General features: G+C 40.4%; 2 protein-coding genes across 11 annotated transcripts in view; one reads left to right on the forward strand and one right to left on the reverse strand.

Moving 5' to 3' along the window:
• The window catches only part of dock7 (dedicator of cytokinesis 7), a 210,683-nt gene that overhangs the window by 29,514 nt on the left and 158,027 nt on the right, over positions 1–23,142 (forward strand). For 6 of the 10 annotated variants that reach the window (XM_068037333.1, XM_068037334.1, XM_068037336.1 and 3 more), the window contains exons 6-14: positions 736–963; positions 2,656–2,741; positions 2,842–2,908; positions 5,439–5,588; positions 7,474–7,554; positions 7,881–8,046; positions 11,559–11,701; positions 11,847–11,940; positions 14,169–14,331. In XM_068037333.1, coding sequence (XP_067893434.1) covers positions 736–963; positions 2,656–2,741; positions 2,842–2,908; positions 5,439–5,588; positions 7,474–7,554; positions 7,881–8,046; positions 11,559–11,701; positions 11,847–11,940; positions 14,169–14,331 — 1,178 coding nt within the window. The remainder of the gene's footprint in view (positions 1–735; positions 964–2,655; positions 2,742–2,841; positions 2,909–5,438; positions 5,589–7,473; positions 7,555–7,880; positions 8,047–11,558; positions 11,702–11,846; positions 11,941–14,168; positions 14,332–23,142) is intronic. The other 4 variants (XM_068037335.1, XM_068037337.1, XM_068037343.1 and 1 more) reach the window with 1 other exon arrangement.
• angptl3 (angiopoietin-like 3) overlaps positions 18,565–23,142 on the reverse strand; it is a 28,380-nt gene continuing 23,802 nt past the window's right edge. The window contains 1 exon segment of the mRNA XM_068037639.1: positions 18,565–18,746. Coding sequence (XP_067893740.1) covers positions 18,565–18,746 — 182 coding nt within the window.

Here is a 23,142-nt window from a genome sequence, read left to right on the forward strand (position 1 = left end):
TGGGAGTGCTTTTAATTCATTCAGTTTCCCTCTTTTAAGTTAATAATAGACTTGATTTTTCCTTTAATAAAAAATGAAGCATTCGCTGCATACTCAAAATGATAGACTACAGAGTTAAAGTTGCCTGATATAATTCATTTGTAGATTTGTTGCCTGTAACTATATATTTCTTGAGCAAAACAATAAAAACGGTTTATCTCTGCTCCACCACAGATTCTCTGTTTCTCATAGTTTAGATGGTATGTATCTGGGATTGCAGAATATCCCTGAAATAATATTGAGCTCTGCAGTAGTTTTTCACTAAATGAGCTTAATGATAATGCCTCAGCAGATCTGTTGCTCCACATGCCTTCTGAGCTTCCATTCATTGCAGTATTTTGTTCCCTCTTCTATCTTTCCAGCGGAAAAAAAGTCAAGGGAATGATATTAGAAGGGTCATCCCAGCACTGACAGAGCAAGTGAAATATCCCTATTTCATGGAATTATATTGGCCGTGTAACTTTTTTTCTCTTTCAGTTGGGGAGTGCCAGGGTTTCATTCAACATCTGCCCTTTCATAGTATAGTTGAAATTAGGAGCTCACTGTGTGAGGAATTGCAGGCCTGGACCTGTACCCTGTCATTGCATTGCATTTTAATATTTGTGATAGTGGCGCTTGAACAAGCCATTGATTTTTATTGTGGTCCTCGACAAAAAGTTAGGGCATGGAACTAAACAGATGGCTCTCTAATTGCAGGATGATTTGAAACGTCGTTCTGTATCAATAGATGATACTCCTAGAGGTAGTTGGGCCTGCAGTATTTTTGATCTCAAAAACTCGCTTCCTGACGCTGTCCTTCCAAATCTACTTGATCGATCTCCAATTGAAGAAATAGACCAACAGAATGAAGAACAGAGGAAGGGAAATAGACACAAGGAGCTTTTTGCACTTTATCCGGCACCGGATGAGGTTGGAAATTTAATCGTGTGTGTGATGGAGCTCTGTACCATACAATTTCATATTGTGATTTTTTTCATTGCCAAGTACAGGTGGTTTTATGTAAAGATAAACAGTATTAATTTGGCACTAATTAATGTTAATTGGCCACTTCACTCAGAAACTATGGGATGGCAGGTGTGGGAAATGAGAAATGTTACACTAATGCAGTAGGAGGTACTGTTCTGAGAACAGAGGGACTTTGGCTCTACTTCTGTCTTGTGCTATGCCTGTCCTGGGAGTATTTGATGCTGACACTGGATACCTGAATTGGGAAGTGTTCCGAAATTCAGTACTAACATTCCTTACAATGAGAAAGTACAAAATTCACCAACTAAAATAAAAATTATATTTTATGGATGTACAACATCTATAATACTGCATATACATTAACAATAGATCTACTTAATCACTTGCTATGATGTGAGCTATTTTTTCACTTTCAAAAATGTTAAACCATTTCTGCATAAATTTACCTGGTGCTAATATGATGCAACAGTTATCCATTTTTAATTTGATATTTTCTCCATTGCTGCTCAGTTTATTGAGGACACACACCATCCACAGCTGAGCTTGCAGGCAGTTTGCTGTTCCTCATCGGGCATGTGGTTTGGGTGCTGCTTCCCAGCTGATTGTGTGGCCAGTTGCTCTGAAACCAGCCATGTGTGGAAATGGTATTTGTGAGTGACTCTGCCTAGTTTTCCCTCTGCCCCTTCTGTCCTCATCAGTAAGTCCAGGGCTTGCATTTGGTACTTTTTATTTCCCGATTTCCAGATACACACAAGAAAAAGAACTTGGCATACAGCAAACCCCGTCACTCCCATCCAAGCCCTTCACTTGCATTTGGCCAGGAATTCTTTTTAAATAACATTCATGGTTCCCTAGGCAATTTTCTTCCCCACTCTCTGAAGATGACTCAATCCTTTTGCAGCCCACAGTCCAGTTCAAAAACTTGCTTTTTTACAAAGCTTTTAGTCACCTGTCCTAATATCTCCTTATTTGGCTTGGTGTCAAATTAGATTTATTGTCAAAATTGATTTATGCTGCTGTGAAGCGCCTTGGGATGCTTTACTATGTTAAAGGCACTTCTAAAATGCAAATTGTTGGGTGAGCCTGATCCTTTCCTTGTGTACTTTTCAGTAGAGCTCATTAGGCTGCTATCAGGAGTGGGTGTCCTGACTGATTTCTCTTGCCGTTTCAGGAACGGCAAGGCTAATTGTCACACCTCCAACTGCTGCCCTGGCAAGAAATAAGCTAACTCAGGGCAGACAAACAATTGAATATAGAACCTTCTGACCTGTATGGCTCAATGTAGTGCATTTCCCATCAGAGCTATTGCAGAGGGTCTCTAAGACTGTCGACTTGTGTTGTCAGATATTTTGTATCCTCCTTTTTTAGTTTAGTTTAGTTTAGAGATACAGCACTGAAACAGGCCCTTCGGCCCACCGAGTCTGTGCCGACCATCAACCACCCATTTATACTAATCCTACACTAATTCCATATTCCCACCACATCACCACCTGTCCCTATATTTCCCTACCACCTGCCTATACTAGGGGCAATTGCTAATGGCCAATTTACCTATCAACCTGGGAGGTTATGCTAAGTAGTTAATGTTTGTTGGTGTGCCCTATACTAATGATGAGCTAGCTTCTGTTTTGTGTTTCAAACTGATTGCAGGATGAGCCAATAGAAAGGCACAGTATTCCTGAAGTTCCCAGAGAACACTTCGGTCAGAGGCTGCTTGTAAAATGCTTGTCATTGAAGTATGTGTGTTTTTATTCTAAAAAGAGTTGTGAATTATTACATTTGATAGAATTTACAAAGCATCCCCTTGCAATTAAAAAAAAAATCTTGTCTTTATAGATTTGAAATTGAAATTGAACCAATTTTTGCAAGTTTGGCTTTATATGATGTCAGAGAGAAGAAAAAGGTTAGTACTGTAAATATTTTTTGCCATTCTCATTCCTTTGTTTCTCTCCTGTCCTGAAGATACTGTGAATTCTATCAGGATTCCATCAGTACTCACAATATCTCTCCTAGTACTTCATCCAAGTGACCATTCTAAATATGTGGTCAACAAAGAATGTATCCTGGAACTCCTGATTCTGTCCACACATTTAGATTTTTCACTGGACAGGAATTGAGAGCAGCCTCCTTTGCTGAATGTTCTCCTCCTGAGCCCATGGACATTGAGGACCTGGCTACTGGCTTGACTGAGATCAACCAATTGAGGATTCAATTGTGTGATCTTCCTGGTCTGGCTTAGTCCCACATGGACAGTGCCTCGCCTGACTAAGCCATCAAGGGAACCTTAGATTCTTTGAATAGTATTACGGCGTTCAACACATGTTATGTAAATATAACTCAGAACAGAGTTCTCTCATAGGCCAGTTATAATGCAGATTCTGTCTTGATGCAATTTGTTTTTTGACCCAAAGCAAAACACATAGTACATTGTAATTGTGATTTGCAGTCGCCAGTCTAACGGCAATCAAAATTCTTGTAAGTGATGTGTGAACACTTTTGGGTGGTAATATTACACCATTTGTGCATTATACTAGCTGTAGGATAATTGTAACCAGTGTTTTGATTTGCACTCTCTTTGAGTTCTTCCTGCTGATGTGACGAAACAGGTTCTAGTTTCTGTTCACATTGTCTATGAGCAGAAACTTAAAATTTAAAGCATGAGGTGAATATGCCTTAGGTTAATAAGATATCCTTGTACTGCTGGGTTTGGTACAGATAATCGTACTGAATGCTTGTGTTACAGTCCCAGTCTTTTTGATAAGCAGAAAAGTACCATACTAGTTTAGGTTTTATTATCAGAAATTTATTTATTTAGAGTTACAGCACTGAAACAGGCCCTTCGGCCCACCAAGTCTGTGCCGACCAACAACCACCCATTTATACTAACCCTGCAGTACTCCCATATTCCCTACCACCTACCTACACTAGGGGCAATTTACAATGGCCAATTTACCTATCACCTGCAAGTCTTTGGCTGTGGGAGGAAACCGGAGCACCCGGCAAAAACCCATGCGGTCACAGGGAGAACTTGCAAACTCCGCACAGGCAGTACCCAGAATTGAACCCGGGTCCCTGGAGCTGTGAGGCTGTGGTGCTAACCACTGCGCCACTGTGCCGACCCAAGAAGAAAAAAATGTTCTTTGTGGGAGTTTGCTTTGCGCATACTAGCTACCACATTTCCTGCATTACAACAGTGACGACATTTCAAAAGTACTTCATTGGCTGTAAAGCGCTTTGAGATGTCCAGTGGTCGTGAAAGGCGCTATATAAATGCAAGCCATTCTTTTTTCTTTAAATATATTAGCAGCTCAAAGCAAACCTACATTGATAATGCCACATGTTTCTAAAATCCAAGTGTTTGAATTCTCAGAGTTAAAACACATTCCGGATTGTAGGGATCATGAGGATTGCTTATAGAGTCATAGAGAGATACAGTACTGAAACAGGCCCTTCGACCCACCGAGTCTGTGCCGACCATCAACCACCCATTTTATACTAATCCTACATTAATCCCATATTCCCTACCACATCCCCACCTTCCCTCAATTCTCCTACCACCTACCTACACTAGGGGCAATTTACAATGGCCAATTTACCTATCAACCTGCAAGTCTTTGGCTGTGGGAGGAAACCGGAGCACCCGGCGGAAACCCATGCGGTCACAGGGAGAACTTGCAAACTCGGCACAGGTTATAGACTGATATAGACTGAAACCAAGAAAATAGCTAGCGTGGCAAAATGGCTGAGCCTTTTGTCAGAATTGAGTGGGTGGGGTGGTGTCTTCAACTAAAATGTGAAACCTCTATTGTTTTTCTTCAACTACTGACAGGCCTGCTATATAATTTCTGATAGGATGAAAATTCTCCCTATCCCCGTCTCTATATTTCTCTCTCACTCTGAATCTTATTTTGAAATTAGGCATGGGCCTATAGCACAAAACTGTCCATAGTTTAGCACTCATTGGCAATCAGACTCAACAGGCCAAATGGTGGCCATTTTAGCAATGAATAAGGTTATATTGTTGCAATAGGATTATTTCCCTGAGGTCTGAGCAAGTTGGGAGATTCACTGTACATCTAACCTGTTTTACACCTGACCTGGGAATGTTTGGTAGTGATACTAGCACCTTTTTGATTGAGCAGTAGAATTCACAAAAGAAAACTCCCATTATTTTCAAATAATATGTTTCCCATTTCCTAGAAGAAATGCTGTTATATTTAACCATCTTTTAAAAGAACTAGTTTATCAATCTGGTTTGGGTTCCCAATTAGTCTTATGAATTGAAGTTCCATATGTAAATCTCTAGAGAGCAGTGTAGAGCCATTGTATCTTCTGAATCTATCCCTTGATTGTATATTTTACAGATATTTACAAAATTCAGGAATGTAAAACTATCATTTTCTAATTTATGCCAAATACTTTTTTAAAAAAAGATATCAGAAAATTTTTTCTTCGATTTGAATTCTGAGCAAATCAAAGGCATGCTGCGATCTCATGTTCCTCCTGCAGCCATTTCAACACTGGCTCGATCGGCAATCTTCTCAATCACGTATCCTTGTCAGGATGTTTTTTTAGTTATAAAGGTAAGAAATAATTTTGTTTTGCATTATTTGCTTGTCCTCCATGAAGGTACTGACTGATGCTGAGGTATGGTGCCAAAATACCTTGCCCTAGATTCCATTCTTCGTGTGGGAGCTGAGGTGGTGAATGCTTTTTGACCGTCTGGTGGGGGAGAGGTGATGGATTTGTAATTTATGCTTTATAGCAGAAGTCACTAGAGAGTAATGAGGAGAGAAGAATAGTAACAACTTTACAGTTATATAGCACCATTAACATAGTAAAAGTTTCCCAACCCTGGCTGATTTTTTTCTGCTTCTTCCCCACCCCACCTCACTACCGTCCAAGTCTGTTCAGGGCCAATTGGAGATTCCTGGGTTGAAATGAACTTATTTTTCACAGAAAGGGAACCTTTCTGCTCTGCATGAATAAGTTCAGACTTCTCATCTTCCTCTTCCTCATCTGCGTGTTGCCCCTTGGTAATGTTATCCAGAGACATGCAATCGGCACCCATGTGTAGCCTATTGACACTCACTCTCCCTCTCTCACCTCTGCCATTGCTTCCATACTTGCTTACTGTTTGTCTGATGTCTAGTCTTAGATGAACCTTATTCCTTGCAAGTCAGTGCTGGGAAGATTGAAGCCAGTAATTGACTATCCCTCTCCCCAGTCCATTGAACCAAACTCTTCAGAAACTTTGCGTCCTTTTCCTTTATTCGGGGTGTGGACATGCCTGTCCAGGCCATCATTTATTACCCCTCCCTTGTTGCTCTAAGAATGTGGTGATTGACTTTCCTGAACTGCTGGGTGCAATTTGTTACAACTAAGCAACTGCGGGAATTGAGGGAAATACATTGATGTGGAACCAGAGTATTATATAGGCCACACCAGGTAAGGATGGTAGGTTTCTTCCCCTAAAGGATATTCATGAACCAGTTGAGCTTTTACTACAATCCGACAGCTTTTGTGGTCACTCTTACTCCTGCCTGCTTTTTATTTCCAGACTTAAACAACAGCAATTGTTGGGATTTGAACTCATGTTCTCTGGGTTATTAGTTCAGGGCTCTGGAATTCTAGTTCCATTATATAACCACTACACAACTCTTTGGCCCCAAGCTGAACTTCTAGCCCCTTATTCTCTATATCACAATGCTGTAGCTTTCAAATCTATAACATTGCCAGCCTCTGATACTACATAAGTCCATCTGTGGCTGATGCCATCATTCATGTCTTTTCTTACCTTCAGGTTTGAGTACTCCATTGCTCGCTTGTTCGGCCTCTTATTCGCCACTCTTCATAAACTTTAGTGTATCCAAAACTCGGCTGTTGCTATCCTAATCTGCATCATATCCAACTTACCCATCACTCTTTATTGTTAAGTCCATCAAGGCCTCAAATTTACAATTCTTATCTTTGCATTTAAATCTCTCTATGTCGTTACACCTCCTTCTATAATCTTCTCCTGCCCTACACTCCTCTTCCATTCCCAAACCTTTTGTTCTTTGACTTCATCTTATTGTGCACCCCGTGTTTGGTGGGTATGCTGGCAGTCATCTATGTCCCACTCTGAAATTCTTTTCTTAAACCTCTCCAGCTCCCTCTCCTGCTTCAATACCCTATTTTAAACTCACCTCTTGAGTAAGCTTTAGTTTACCACTCCCCTTTAGCTGATATACATTTTTCTCATGCCTCTGTGAAACACGTTGTGGTGTTTTTCTATATTAAAGGTGTTGTATAAATGCAAGTTATTGATATTGAATGTCGGGCTGGTTTCACTAAATCATCAGCGATCTGTTACAGTATAATATAAATTATTAAACTTTTACATACAATGGTGAGTTTATAACTGAAAATAACAGATTACCTGCTGCTGTAAATAATGTTTCTTTCCCGTGTGTTTTTTTTTCCCAGCTGGAGAAAGTTCTGCAACAAGGAGATATTGGTGAATGTGCAGAACCATACATGATCTTCAAGGAGTCTGACACAACCAAAGTAAGAGCCTTTCTGAAGTATTTTGGAAATGTTAGGAATTAATATTTAGCAACGAGTGATTAAACAAAATGTAGTTAACTAGTATTATAAATTGTAATTGAGATGATTAAATTAATAATTAAAATTTGTTCCATTTTTAACAAGTGCAAGTAATTTTTTTTTGGTGTGCTGGAGGGAGGGGAAATAGACCGTGTTGGATGGCTGATTTGCAAGATTGAGTCGCATTGTTTAAGAATAGTATGGGGCTATGTGATTCCAGTAATGAGAATTTTGTTTCACTGCGTGTTGCAAAGCATTTGCTCTTAATTTTTTTTTCTTTGTTACAGAACAAGGAAAAGTTGGAGAAGCTAAAGAGCCAGGCAGAGCAGTTCTGTTACAGACTGGGGAAGTATCGCATGCCTTTTGCTTGGACTGCCATTCATCTAATGAACATTGTTAACAGTGCAGGAAGTCTGGAACGAGACAGTACAGACTCTGAGATAGGAGCAGGAGGTGCAACCCTTTTCCAGAATAATAATTTTTTTTTATAAATCGTAACAACAATGCATATGTCTATATTTGTATATTTATTATTTGGTAGATTTTTTTTTACTCTTTAAATTGAAGGATGCCTAAGCTGGTGAATACAATCATTTCAAGCGCCTAGTATTAGAATCATCACTCCCAGATCTGGCGTAGCACTATTTAGATGCAGAGTTAAGCTCCCTCTTTTAAACCCCAAGTTCAGAAGAGTGCTTCGAATGCACCAGTGGATGTTTTTCCAATTCCCAGCACCATTTGGGGTCATGTCAACTAGAAACTGGCTTGAAACTGACCAGATGAATTTCAAATAGGACTCGGTCCTATCAGTTTGGATTTGATTTGAATCCAGGTCCTGGTGATGCAGGGCAGAGTATAACCTCCTGCATCAACCAATCTTGTTTTATTTAACGTTTTAATTAGGTATCTCCATTTATTTAAATGATTATTATTAACCAGAAGGACAAACCTAACAAAATACACTCCAACAGCACTTTAATAAGGCTACTGATCAGGTTTTGACAGATATCATACTGCTGCTTTTGCATGACAGGTGCCACTTAAGCACTGATATTTGCTTTATAGTGTGAAATGGCAACATCAAATCTCACTACTGACTTGCACTCATCTGTACTCTGGCGAAGCAAAGCTCTCTGTATATGCACTTAAACATATGCATAGGGCTCTGTTGCTACATAGAGCTGGCTGTCCTTTTAGCTCTTCATTAACATTAAAAATATAGAAGGAGCTCCATGGTTGATCAAGTTTATAAAGATGGCTTTGCACGGCAGTATGACTGCAGTCAGTGTAAAGCTTGATGCATAGATTAACAACCAGTGTAAGGTAGCAGTAAAGAAAATGGAATAGGGTGATGAGTTCTGTAACAAAGTCATTTGAGCTCAAATTTCCAGATGTCATGATGAACAGCATGATGGGCAGGCTGCTCCTGGAGTCCTGAATACAATTTTGGTCTCCAAAGTAAAGTTTAAAGGTCGTGCAGAGGTGAGAAGTAAGGATGATTTCTGGTGCTGGAGGGATTAAATAGGAAGAAAGACTGGATAAGCTATGTTCCTCAGTTGCAAAATAGTCACTGAAGTGAAGTTATAGACCTACTGAAGAACTTAACAGGATAGGGGAAGTAGACCAGGTACAATATTTTCAAATATGCAGGAGCAGCAAGAGAGTGTAGGCCTAATGTTGTGAAAGGTGGGTTTAAGTGGATGTTGGGAAGTATGCCCTTTAGATAAGACATTAAAGTGGAGCCCTTTCTGCTTATTCTGTTAGTTCAATCAGATGTTAAAGTTCCTCAAACAGTATTTGGAGAAAGTACAAGGGAGTTTCACAGTTATCCTGACCAACATTCCTCCCCCTCCAAACCAAAAGAAGAAAATAACTGATCATTCATCACACTGCTGTTATAAGATCTTGCTATATGCAGTTATTTGCCTTGCTTATTCTGTCACTGCACAGTTAAGGTTATTTCTGAAAGATACGATAATGAAATATAAAAATGTGAGTCTTTCTGAAATTCATATGAACTTATTGTAATCTTAAAACCAGTTCTAGTGACTTTTGTGTGTTTCAGCATGAAAATGGCATTGAATTGATGCAGAAGCAACTATATCATTGGTTTATAGGGTACATTTTAAAATGTTACCAATGTAAAAGCCCATCTGTTTTTTAAAAAAGTTTTAATTAACAATGTTTGGTTGCCTATACTGGTAAGCTGTGCTACAGTAACTATTTATTCACCACTTTGGCCCTCAAATGACAGGTATGTGGTATTGCAGTAGAGAGTTACTTAACCCATGAATGTTACAGCACAGAAACTGGCCATTCAGTCTACCAGGTCAAGTGTTTTTCTCACATGAGCCACCTAATCTAATCCGATTCTTCTGCTCATTTCCCATACCCTTTATATTTTTTTCAACTGTGTAATTCACTTTGAAAAGAATTAATGGACTGTGCTTCAGCAAAGGTTTGTGACACAAATTCCAGATTTGAATCAACCTGTGCATACAGGTCTAACCTACTACTAAACTCCTGCCTGTGCCGAGTTTGCAAGTTCTCCCTATGACCGCGTGGGTTTCCGCTGGGTGCTCCGGTTTCTTCCCACAGCCAAAGACTTGCAGGTTGATAGGTAAATTGGCCATTGTAAATTGCCCCTAATGTAGGCAGGTGGTAGGAGAATGGTGGAGATGTGGTAGGGAATATGGGATTAATGTAGGATTAGTATAAATGGGTGGTTGTTGGTCGGCACAGACTCGTTGGGCCGAAGGGCCTGTTTCAGTGCTGTATCTCTAAATAAATAAAATAAATAAAGTGATGACAGTTTGTATGCTCTTGTCATGTCTCACTCATCAGTGGAAACAATCTATCATGTTGCCCTTCCCAACCTTAGACCTTGAGCAGGCCACCAAATTTAAGCTGATCAGTTATGGCAGAAGATCAGGAGAAACCCTGTGGAAATTCCACATGATGTAGTCTAAATCAAGAGTTATGACCTGAGCTGACTCTAAAGTGAAGCAGAATGAGACTTTGTCCTTCAGAGGGTTTCATTCAACTTGCATTTGTATCCAGTTGGGTCCTAACTCTGGATTCAGGATGCACTTATATAATATAACTGCAATGTTGAAACTGTTATACATTGATGTTACAGTTATAGAGTAATTACACCTGCAGTCACTAATCCACAGCCACACAACCAAACAAGAGAAAGCAAAGCCGGCACCATTAGAACAGCTGCTTGAAAAGTTAACTTGAAATGAGGGGATGCCCAGTGAGGTTTCTGATCCTTCTAGTGGAGAAGGTTCCATAACAACACACATGCACAAATACACCCACCGCCTTTTTGGCTTAGTGGGTAAATGTACACCCTGGTATGCCACGGATGAAAATAAATAAAACTTGCTGTTATATATTGTCATTTCGCATTTTTGAAATCTCTTGTAAAGCCATCATGCAATGAATTGTCTTTGTAAGTGCAGTGATTATTGTACTGTAGACAAATGCAGAATCCATTCTGCAGTGCACGGCGAACCGTGAGATTAATTAGTTTTTGGCCATATGGATTGAAGGAGGAATGGTGGCCAGGATATCAGGATCATTTCGGCCTCCCCTTCACTAAATGCCGTGGGATTCCTCGAGAAGAGGCAGATAGGATCTCAGTTTAACATCTCATAATACAGACAGCTCCGACAGAACTCCCTTAGTACTGCACTGAAGCATCAGCTGAGATTATCTTCTGAAATCTTGGCATGAGCTTCATACCCATAATCTCCAGACTCAGAAATAGGAGTGCTACCACCTGAAACAAACCAGTAGGGCTGCTTGAGTGGGGTATTGGATTGAAGTTGGTATCCCAGGACCTAGAAGAGAAAATTAGATTTTGCAAGCACTTATAGCCTTGTTCTAGTGTGTGAGAGTAAGGGACTCTCTATGTCGATGACTGTTTCCTTAACTGGTCTGGCGCTATTTCCTGATAGAGCGGAAGGGTTCCTGGTCAGAAAGAAGGAATTCTGGTCTTGTCGGAAGGCGGTCTCTTGAACGAACGACCAGTGGGGATGAATCGTGTAACCTTTCGAGCTTCAGGCCAGCCACACTGACTGTCACAAACTTCTTCAAACAGGTAACCTGAAATAACTTGAAACAAATGCACATCATATAGGAATTCAAGCCAGCTGATTTATCAGTGCATAATATATCTATAAATAGGACTTGCATACCTTACATTCCACTTCTTTACCTCTCTTCCACCTCATGGCAATATTTAGGAGGGAGATCGCCTGAGTGATGAAGATTTATACAAATTCCTTGCTGACATGAGAAGACCTTCATCTGTTCTGCGGAGACTACGACCAATCACTGGCAAGTTGTTCTTTTAAGAGTGTCAGCTTTCTTGTCTGATATTTCCTTCAATGGCTTAAATGTGGATGAAAACACCACCAAATGTGGGGCTGAATTTTACAGACCTTAGAAGTTTCAGGTTTTACCCTATATACTAAAGTAACTGTTCACAGCAGATGAAATGCTAGCAGCACTATAATTGGCCTTGGTGGTCTTAGTGAGATTGAAGGAAATCAGCCTGACTCCCAGCTCTTGATCACAGTTCATTGATCCCTCTGGAAAGTAGTTTGCTGACGCCTGCTATGCAGGTGCCAGAGGTAAAAACATGATTCTGTACTTTAAGGAGATGAGGGAAAGGTGGGAGAGGAAAGGGAGACTGTGTGAAAACTCAGTCAAATGCTAAAGTGACATTGGCAAACTATTCCTGACCGAGATTTGAGGTTTGCTGACTCTTAATAGAACAGTTTCCCTGTCAACAAGAATGTAGGTAATTAATGTATATGTGAGCCCTAACATTGAGATGGGTGATATAGCTTGGCAGATTAGATTAAAGACTGGACCTAACACTGAGTGGTGCAGCAATGATTTGTACGGCTCTGTCATATACCTCCCACTAACTGGTCCATGAGTGGTTCAGAAAAAGGCCAGTGAACAGGTTGCTATTCTGCTTTCATTTCAGGGAAATATTCATCAGCTGAAATAAAAACAGAAAATATTGGAACTGCGCAGCCAGGGTCTGTCAGCATCTAGAAGGGAAAGATTAAATTTTCAAGTGTAACCCTTCATCATAAATATTAATTGCAGAATTGTTTTGATTCATTCATGGGATGTGGGTGTCACTGGCTAGGCCAGCATTTATTGCTCATCCCTAATTGCCCTTGAGAAGTGGTGGTGCTGTTAGGAAGGGAGTTCCAGGATTTTGACACAGTGAAGGAACAGCGATATAGTTCCAAGTCAGGATGGTGTGTGACTTGGTGGTGTTCCCATGCATCTGCTGCCCTTGTCCTTCTAGGAAATAGAGGTCGTGGGTTAGGAAGGTGCTGTTTAAGGAGCCTTGGTGCATTGCTGCAGTGCATCTTTAGATTGTACACACTGCTGCCACTATGCGTCGGTGGTGGAGGGAGTGAATGTTTGTGGATGGGGTGCCAATCAAGCTTCTTGAGTGTTGTTGGAGCTGTACCCATCCAGGCAAGTGGAGAGTATTCCATCACACTCCTAACTTGTGCCTTGTAGATGGTGGACAGGCTTTGGGGAGTCAGGAGGTGAGTTACTCGCCTCAGGATTCCTTGCCTCTGACCTGCTGTTGTAACCACGGTATTTATATGGCTACTCCAGTTCAGTTTCTGGTCAGTGGTAACCCCTAGGATGTTGATAGTGGGGGATTCAACAATGGTAATGCCATTAAATGTCAAGGGGAGATGGTTAGATTCTCTCTTGTTGGAGATGGTCATTGCCTGGCACTTGTGTGGTGCGAATGTTACTTGCCACTTATCAGCCCAAGCCTGGATATTGTCCAGGTCTTGCTGCATTTCTGCACGGACTGCTTCAGTAGCTGAGGAGTCGTGATTGGTGCTGAACATTGTGTAATCATCAGCGAACATCTCCACTTCTGACCTTATGATTGAAGGAAGGTCATTGATGAAACAGTTGAAGATGGTTGGGCCTCGGACACTACCCTGAGGAGCTCCTGCAGTGATGTCCGTCCTGGAGCTCAGATGATTGACCTCCAACAACCACAACCATCTTCCTTTGTGCGAGGTATGACTCCAACCAGCGGAGAATGTTACTGATCTAATTTCTTAGAACATTTTCCTCCTCTACCACTGCCTTGAATCTTATTTCCCCCCACTAATCCACCTTCCTTGTTTCTGCCTTGTTGTCAGAGTTCACAAACATGACTGTCCGAGCGAGGCTGTTATATCAGCTTGCTCCTGTCCCATCAAACTCTTAGCTTGATTCCATTCTCTCTGCCCAGTGACATTCAGGATTCCTCTGATGTTCTCCATCTAGTTCTGATGAAAGGTGCCACCTTTTTTCAATGCTGACTTACAGTTCTACAATTCCAGAATTTTCTGCTTTTAGTTCAAATTCACAGTATTCAGTTTTATTTTTATCTTGTATATTGGACAGCTTTAAAAAGGACCTAAAATTTCAGGAGCAAACAAATTAAAATCTATTCTGTTTATTTTTCTAAAGAACATCTTTTAATTTTGTCAACACCTCATTTTTTTGTTGCTATCTGTATACAGCCCAGCTGAAAATCGATATTTCACCAGCTCCAGAAAATCCGCATTATTGCCTGACTCCTGAATTACTACAGGTCAAACCCTATCCAGATACTCGAGTCAGACCAACGAGGGATATCCTGGAATTCCCATCAAAGGATGTGTATGTACCATACACTACCTACAGGTGAGAATAATAGTGATACTGTTTGACCAGTATAATGTACAAGTGATTCTTGTTTTTAAAAAAAAAGGGAACAGTGAGGAGAGGGCCTCACTGTACAATTACATCCTCTGATTTATTGAGCGTGAATTGTATACAAAACATTTGATCATGTGCTGCCTCTAACAAGTAGGGTCTGAAACTTTTGAGATTACAAGATGGTTCAGAACATTGGATTCTTCTTTGTGTGATTTACAGTTAATTTTGTTGAACAACAGGAAGCAGTAATCTGTTGCTCTATTTGTACCAGCAGTGTGAATCAGTGAATGAAGCCAATACAATATTGCAAATATAACAAAATCAAAGTGCTGGGATGAACTTGGTATCCAAACTTACCTCGTTAGCTTTAACCCAAACTTGTGCAAACCTGTCTGTTAGTGCAGTGCGACTAGTACCATGTGCTGCATTGTCCATGCAGTATTGGTTAAAGCTGATGAGGTAAACTTGGATATTGATTTTACACCAGGCTTTTGAGATTGTTGTATTTGCAACATTGTTAGAATTTGTCTATAATGGCATAAGTCTTTAGAATTGTTATCCTCATTGAGGTGACAATCCATGATGATTTTGATGGTGAATATTAACTGATTATAGCCCATGTGAGACATCGCAGCTGTGGTGATTCCTGTCCTTACCTGACAATCCAGTGGGGTCATTGGATAGCAATCTGAAGTGGAAACCCTGGTCAATCTTTCAAAGTCCCTTTTTCCTCTTATTCTTTTCCCCCACCCTAATAATTATACTTGTATCTCTATCCTTCACAAGGAGTGCTATAACATTTTAATTGTTTTGGGATGAACTTAGAAGTGGACAAGTGCAAGTTGTAGCATGGTAAGATTAGAATCAGTGGGATTAGATGTATGATGATCTGGGAGATAATGGTTTTGATGAAGAATCCTGCTTGAAATGGTACATTTTCTTTTCAGTTGCTGGCTAGCCTACTGCAAACTTCTGTTTTATTGATTGTTTGGGATTCATAGTCTTTCTTTTTATCTTGGTGCCCTTTGTTACCTGATGAAAGTTTCATTTGTAGCATTGTTTGTGCTTTACTGTCTCTTAAGAGTTAGTCCTAATGTCAGCATTCATTTTTTCAAAATGAGCTTGTTTTCTATAAAGGTCACTGTATAAAAATAACCTTGTGAAAGGGCTTAACTAAGTCAGGAAAGCCAAGTTTTTATTAAGTAATGGAAAACTTGAATATAGCTCACCACTAGAATTATATAAAAGGATCAGTAAAATGTGAAATAAAATGAAACACGTTTTCACAGAGTTATTAATAAGCTGGAATGAATGATTTTCTAGCTTAATTTCTTAAGCATGGGTTGTAATTATTTGTAATCAACATTGGTGCAGAAGTGGAGAATTTTTAAATTTCAAAAAAATCACAAACAACGGAAAGAATTTCATTAGTTTTTAAAATAATTTTAAAATATTGTGCTTTTGGTAAAACTTTGGTTCAGCTAGCATGTTGCAATTATTGTATTTACAAACTGGCAAATTGTCTTCGTAAGTATTTCAGCAATTTGTTGTAATTTTAGAACATTAAACATCCGTTTTCAAGAACAAGAAAAGACCATTCGGCCCACATCTGAAGACATTATGTCAGGTTCCACATGAATGACAATGACACACAGCTCCACCCCACTACCATCTCTCTTGACCCCCCTCACAATGTGTTTGCGTTCTTAGACTTCTTGTCCAACATCCAACCCCCACCACAAACTCTGTACCTTTGTTACCGATTCCATCCTCCTCCCTGACCAGTATCTTAGGCTGACCCAGACTGTTTGCAGCTATGGCATCCTATTTGACCCTGAGCCGAGCTTCTTATCTCATAGGCTCTCCGTCACCAGGACCATCTACTTCCGCATCTGCAACACCACCTGTCTCTGCCTCAATCTCAGGGTAGTATTCTAGGTCCAACCATTTCTTCAGCTGCTTCATCAATGACCTTCCTTCCAACATACGATCAGAAGTGGGGATATTCGATGATGATTGCACAGTTTTCAGTCCATTCGCAACTCCTCAGATACTGAAGCAGTCCGTGCCTGCCTGCAGCAAGACCTGGTCAATATTCAGGTTTGGGCTGATCAGTGGCAAGTAAGATTCATGCCACACAAGTGCCAGGCAATGAACATCAACAAGAGAGAATCTAACCATCTCCCCATGACATTCAATGGCATTACCATTGCTGAATCCCCCACCATCAAAAGCCTGCAGGTTACCATTGACCAGAAACTGAACTAGATCAGCCATATAAATACTGTGGCTACAAGAGCAGCTTAGAAGCTGGGAATTCTGCGGCGAGTAACTCACCTGACTCCCCATAGTCTGTCCACCATCTACAAGGCATAAATCAGGAGTGTGATGGAATACTCTCCATTTGCCTGGATGGGTGCAGCTTCAGCAACTCTCAAGAAGCTTGACACCATCCAGGACAAACCAGCCCACTTGATTGGTACTCCATCTACCACCTTCAACATTCACTCCCTCCACCATCGACACACAGTGGCAGCAGGGTGTACCATCTACAAGATGCACTGCAGCAACCCGCCAATTCTTCATCGACATCACCTTCCAAACCCGCGACCTCTATCAGCTGGAAGGACAAAGGCAGCAGATGCATAGTAATGCCACCACCTGCAAGTTCCCCTCCAAGTCACACACCATCCTGTCTTGGAACTATATCTCCGTTCCTTCACTGTCGCTGGATCAAAATCTTGAAACTCCCTCTTTAACAGCATTTTCTGTGGGTGTACCTACAACATTTGGACTGCAGTGGTTCAAGAAGGCGGCTCACCACGACCTTCTCAAGGGCAATTGGGCCTGAGCAACAAATGCTGACCTTGCCAGTGACGCTCACACCCCATGAAAGAATAAAAAAACAAAAAAGAAACCTCATCCATGCTTTTGTTACCTCCAGACTCAAGTATTCCAGTGCTGTCCCGGCCTCCCATCTTCCACCCTCCATGAATTCCATCCAAAATTCTGCTGCCCATGTCCTGAACCGCATCAATTCCCATCATCGCTGTGCTTGCTGACCTTCATTGGCTCCCAATACACAATGCCTCTATTTTAAAATTCCCGTCCTTATGTTCAAATCCCTCCATGGCTATGCCTATCAATATTTGTGTAACCTCCTCCAGCGCAAAAACATTGCAACAAATTCGTGTTTAAAGCATTACAGACAGCAAAGAGAGTAAACTTTTTAATTCCATCAGTTTGGGCTGGATATGCACGCAGGCCAGAAGGTGAATGGTCATTGTCTAACCCACTATAGGTCCCAGTAACCAAGCCCAACTTTCTGAATCTCTGTTCATAACTTAAATTCCTGGTGCCCAGAATGATCGTTGCTCTCTGTTTGCCTCTGTCCCCTCTCTGGGCAAGAATATATGAAGTAATATTAAATTTAAACTTGTGAAATTGCAAACTTATTTTTCTGAACTGAAAGCATTCCGTTAGTACAAAGCAATTACTGCAGAAATATATTGATACATAAGTCACATTTTCTAGTGAAAACAAAATGTTTATTTTAAATCAATCTAAAGCTTTTGTTGTCTTTGTGTTAATGTATAGAAATGAGCATTATGGTTTGTGGAGAAAATTGATTGTAGAAGTCAATGTGACTCATCATGAAAAATACTATGATAGCCTAAAAATCTGATGATTAATAGTAACTTTCTAATAAAATAAAACTGATTTTCTATTTACTAACTTGGTAACTGTGCCCTACCCACAGTGGTTCGATTGCTGTAGTCAGAGGAACACTGCAATTAGCCTTTGTGTCTAAAATGTATTTAATTTATTACACTGTATTTTGAGACCTGGAGTCATGACCGCTTATTTCAATTAAACTGAGATACAAGGTTATGTGGTACTAAATATGATTTTACACACTTTATAAGCATAATTTTGGAAAATTCATTAGAAAATAAGGGGTTTCTTTGCAAATTGACTTGCTCTTTTACCTTGTACAATGGGAAATTTATGTATGCTTAACACCATTTAAATTTGTCATGGGGACTGTTATGTATATTGACGTGTTCCACAGAATTGTCATGTAATCTTCAGAATTTAATGTTACTTTTGTAGTAAACCTTTGTATTCACTATTGTGGTTGTGTAGCATGGTAAGAAGTGAGTAACAGTGTCAGTATCATGTCTTGTTGCAGCCACAGTATTTGAAACTAAATGCTCTTCACTCAAACTTTCCTGAATTGAAGGGACGGATCATCATTTTTGTTGACTTCAGGGAATATGATTTTCCCTTCCAAGTGTTCCAAAATATTCCCTTCCTTCGCTCCAGTTTTCCCTTTGATCTTATTTTGATATATTTTCCATTCAAGTTGGCTTCTCCACATGTGTTAAACCACCATCCACCTTTATTACAAAAAAAAAATTCAAGCTTGGTATAAAAGACATTAAACATGATGTTGGCACATATGTCTGGATTTTAAGTTTACTGGGAGGGGTTTTTAGGGCCAATAACATACTGGAAGCCCAGAAATAGGTGCAGTCTGTCATTAGTGGCTTTTTAACCCAACAACTTCATGACCATATTATTTCCAGGTTTCCTGACCAATTCCGCCGGGGCCACTTGGCTCCAGACCTCATTACAGCCTTGGTCCAAACATAGGCAAAAGAGCTGAATGCTAGAGATGTGGTAAGAGTGACTGTCCTTGACATCAAGACAACATTTGACCAAGTGGCATCAAGGAGCCTTAGCCAAATTGAAATCATTGGGAATAAGTGGTAAAACTCCCCATTGGTTGGAGTCATACAAAGCTGTCATGCAGGCCCCCACCTGCCAAGAATGAGGCACATTAATTTCGCCACATGGACATTAAACCTGAAATTGTTGCTGGGGAGAAAAGAGGGCCTATTACAAGGAATTGCCAGGCCCCTAGCTGAAAAGACATTTTTAGCATACTAGCAGATAGTGTTGGAACAAAGGCACCAGTCCATGCTCCTAATACACAGAACGGACGTGGTCAAACCAGTTTAGTCACATGACTAACTGGCTGTTGCAGAGTTTTGAACTGAGTGTTTAAATTGGAGAAAACAGTGTTTGAAGACGGAAAACCCCTGGCTCCTGGATTGAGAACATCTCTCTCCTGTCTGCTCCCATCCTTTCTCACCAGCTTTGGAATCCATTGAAGACACACGAACCCCAATAGAGAAAAGTCTCCTGCAGTGAACAAGGTTTAAGAAGAATACTCGGTCCCAACAAAAAGCAGGAATTACCTACAAGCAAGGACTGACTTCAAAAGGACTGTACAGTGAGCTTGAAGCACAGTAACAAGAAACTCTTCAGATATTGCCTCAAACCTCTCCACTTTATTTTTTCTTCTCTTTTCTGTCCCTATTTGCATATGTGTATCGCGTATGCATGCTAGCATGGGCGCGTCGTGTATCCGTAGGCTAAGACTTGGTTTATAATAAATGGATAATTTTGTTTATTAAAGTAACCTGGTTGGTTTGCTTTATTCCACGGTAAAATAGAGTATCTGGTTTACTGTTTCGGTAGGTGGGAAAATTTAAATATATGTTGTGATTTGTGGAGAAGTGGGACTGAATTAACAGTGTACTCCTCCTGCCTCGGTCGTAACAATATCCATCTGTGTGATAAGGCTGGCTGTCCCCTCTCTTGCACTTCAGAATAGACACCAAATTCCTTCCAACTTTCCAACTCTTTGTTTTGCCTCTCATTAATTTTTCTTCTAATGTTTTTGCAGCCACTATAACTTCCTGATCATAAGGGCTTTTACTTCTAGTGGTGTTCCTAGATTGTTCTGTAGTCCTTGTTCTATCGCATAATCTCGTCAAGTCATGGCCTCTACATACCCGCTTATCTCTTTCTGGCTTACTGATACAGGATCTCTCCCTCCCACGATCAGAAGTTCTGTCGCCAGTATGTGATCATTCTCTAGTCCAGAGTCACTTCCAGACCCACTATGGGGACTCGCACTCCGTTTTCTTGCTTTCCACCGTTTCACCTCATTTGTCAGTCCATAAATCTTACCTCTTGTCCATCATCTTGAACGTTTAGCCAATCTTTGAATTTGCTGGTGGCTTTCCCTGCTGTCCCTACAATGGGTGCATTCCTCTATTCAGTGGACCCTTTTGGTCTGTACTTTACCCTAGTCCAACTTTAGGCAGTTGTCCTTTGGGTAAAATAGCCCTATTCTGTGCACCGGTATCACTTTGTCTATCATCATCCAGCCCCTTATCTATCATATTCTGTTCCTCATGACTGTGAAACATGAGTATGTGAGGTACAGGGTGCCTCATCACCTTCTAATTATTCCGATTCTGCAAGTTTCTACTCAATCCCGATTAACCTAGATGAATGTACCCTAATAGTTTGACTACCATGTTGGAGAATCACTGTCTTCCCATCACAATATCACTTTACCTGGACCTTTCCACTCTTTCTGACTCTCTCTTTTATAGTATATAAATCCCCAGGATTAAAGTTTATCTCTGACGGTCTTATGTGATGCTGTTAGGCTCACCGAATTTTGAGATTTCTGCCTTGATAAATGCCCTTCTCCCAGTATGTAGGAAATTCAAGTGTGAAGAAAAGGTGGAACTAATTTTAGCCCCTAAGGCTAGGGGATGATCACACAGCACAGAAGGTATTTTCTGATTCCTCTCAAAGACCAACCGATATGAACTATAGCCTCCAACCATTTGAAGCGAATTCTTTGCATGGACTGCCCATGCCAAGGCAGATGTTAGCTTGCAATTTGGTTGGTTGGCTAAGATCTTATGGAGCATCTCATCAATCATCGCGTGGTTTCTTTCGCCGAATCCATTACTGAAAGAACTTTCAGCTATGGTGTTCAGCACTGCAATATTCATATTTTCCAACATGTTTCTAAACTCCCCCCATTGTCAGTCAGGAATTTTGCCGGTACCACCGGTCCAGTCCCCATCCATTTTTCCATGACTTTATCTACAATCATTCTTTTGTGTTTACCATGTATTACAGTAGAAAGACTGTTGCCATGTCTTAAAATGCAAAATGAAAATGTTTCTGTCCTTGTCCCACACCTTTAAATCCATAGCTACTACTTTGTTAAAGTATCATGCTAATGGGAGACTCACAATAGGCCATGATGGTGTCCTGATACTTATTGCATATCACATTTTTCACTAAGCTCTTCAATAAGCTTTGTGCACTCATCAACCAACCCCGCATCCTTTAGTAGGATTTTAAATCTGACAAGAGGGTTAAGCAAATTGTCGATGTAACTTCAAGACAATTTGCTTTTTGTCTCTGAAACTTCTATCACCTGATGCAATTAACACTTTTTTAACATTCTCATTAGAGATGCTAGATTTTGTTAAAGGGATGTAATAATGTCCTGATTGGAAAGTCAGTGGATTTGCAACCCAAAGACAATTGCTTTATCATGATCCATGTCCAATTTAATTTGTGCCTTTTTCATCGAAGGTTTGCTCAGCAGCAAGGGTATCTCACTCATGGCTCAGTCCCGCTATTCTACATGGAATCACCACCCTTTTCAGTGATCTTAATGTGTTGTTATTCCCAACCTGAAGCAAGTAGAACTTTCATATTCCTTGACCATACTCCGATCCTTACTACTGAGTGAATCTAAGCAACATTTCAACCAATCTGTTCCACATACTGTGAATGTGCAGTCACTGTCCAACAAGGCCCAATTAAGTGAATCTGCGACTAGTACACTCATTACCGGACTGAAACTTCTTGTGACCAGTACAATTCCCTCAGATTGCTTCCACTTCAGAAACTTCTGTATCATGCATCGCCTCGAAAACCCTGTTGCTCCGTTTAGAAGAATTTACCACATAATGATTTTTCAAAACACATCTGAAACACCTGTTAGTAATTCCCCGGGCATTCCTGGGGTTCATTCGTCTGTGACTGTTACTCCATTCCTGCCATCTGCCAAAATATCTCCATCCTCATTTCTTTTGTCTGTGATTCTTCTGCTGTATTGATGCCTGCACCTCATATCTAAACAATCTCAAAATGCTGCAATCATAGAGTCCTCCATCTCCTGTGACACCACTGGATGTCCCATTTGTGCCAGGAAGGTTGCTGGAAATGACTGCTTTTCCAGGAATTTTTTCTAAGCATCAGACACCTGATCCAAAAGCATGTCTCTTTGAAAATCTCACTCCAGTTAAGACCAGGAGCCTATCCATGTGCAACAGTTTAGCACAATCCAACAATTTGAAAGCAAGCACTGAACAAGGAATTTCCAAATAGAATTTCTGCGATCTTTTATATAGTGTGTTAAATTCCGCTTTGGAAAAACCATCCGTCATTCTAAATTTATCAAAGTCTGCCCATGCCTTGTATTCATTTAATAGATCATCTTTCTTATAAATTTTGTCCATAAAGCTCAATAGAAGCTCCAAACCTTCCTCAGTGTCCAACTGACAGGCTTCTAGCTCATAAAATACTTTGCATATGATCTTAGTTTTGTGAGGAAGTGACAGTGCCAAGGCCATACCTTGTTTTCTCTTTGGTCACAATGTAACCCATGTCCACATATCTACTTTTTTTCATTGATCACAAGGTTCAGCTTCAGAGAACGTCGATGGGAAATCATACCCTGATACTTCACGCTTAACTCAGATTACAACCTTCTGTCTGAAAAAAATTCTTGGTTTCCAATCTTCACCTTTAAGCAATCATCCTCTACTACCATATTATATCGATCCAAGCTAAATGATGAAGAATGAAGCTAGACATAGATCCTTTTCTTGATACTCAATATAT

This window comes from Heterodontus francisci, chromosome 8 (genome assembly GCF_036365525.1).
Source record: "Heterodontus francisci isolate sHetFra1 chromosome 8, sHetFra1.hap1, whole genome shotgun sequence".
In the NCBI taxonomy this organism is placed as follows: Eukaryota; Metazoa; Chordata; class Chondrichthyes; order Heterodontiformes; family Heterodontidae; genus Heterodontus; species Heterodontus francisci.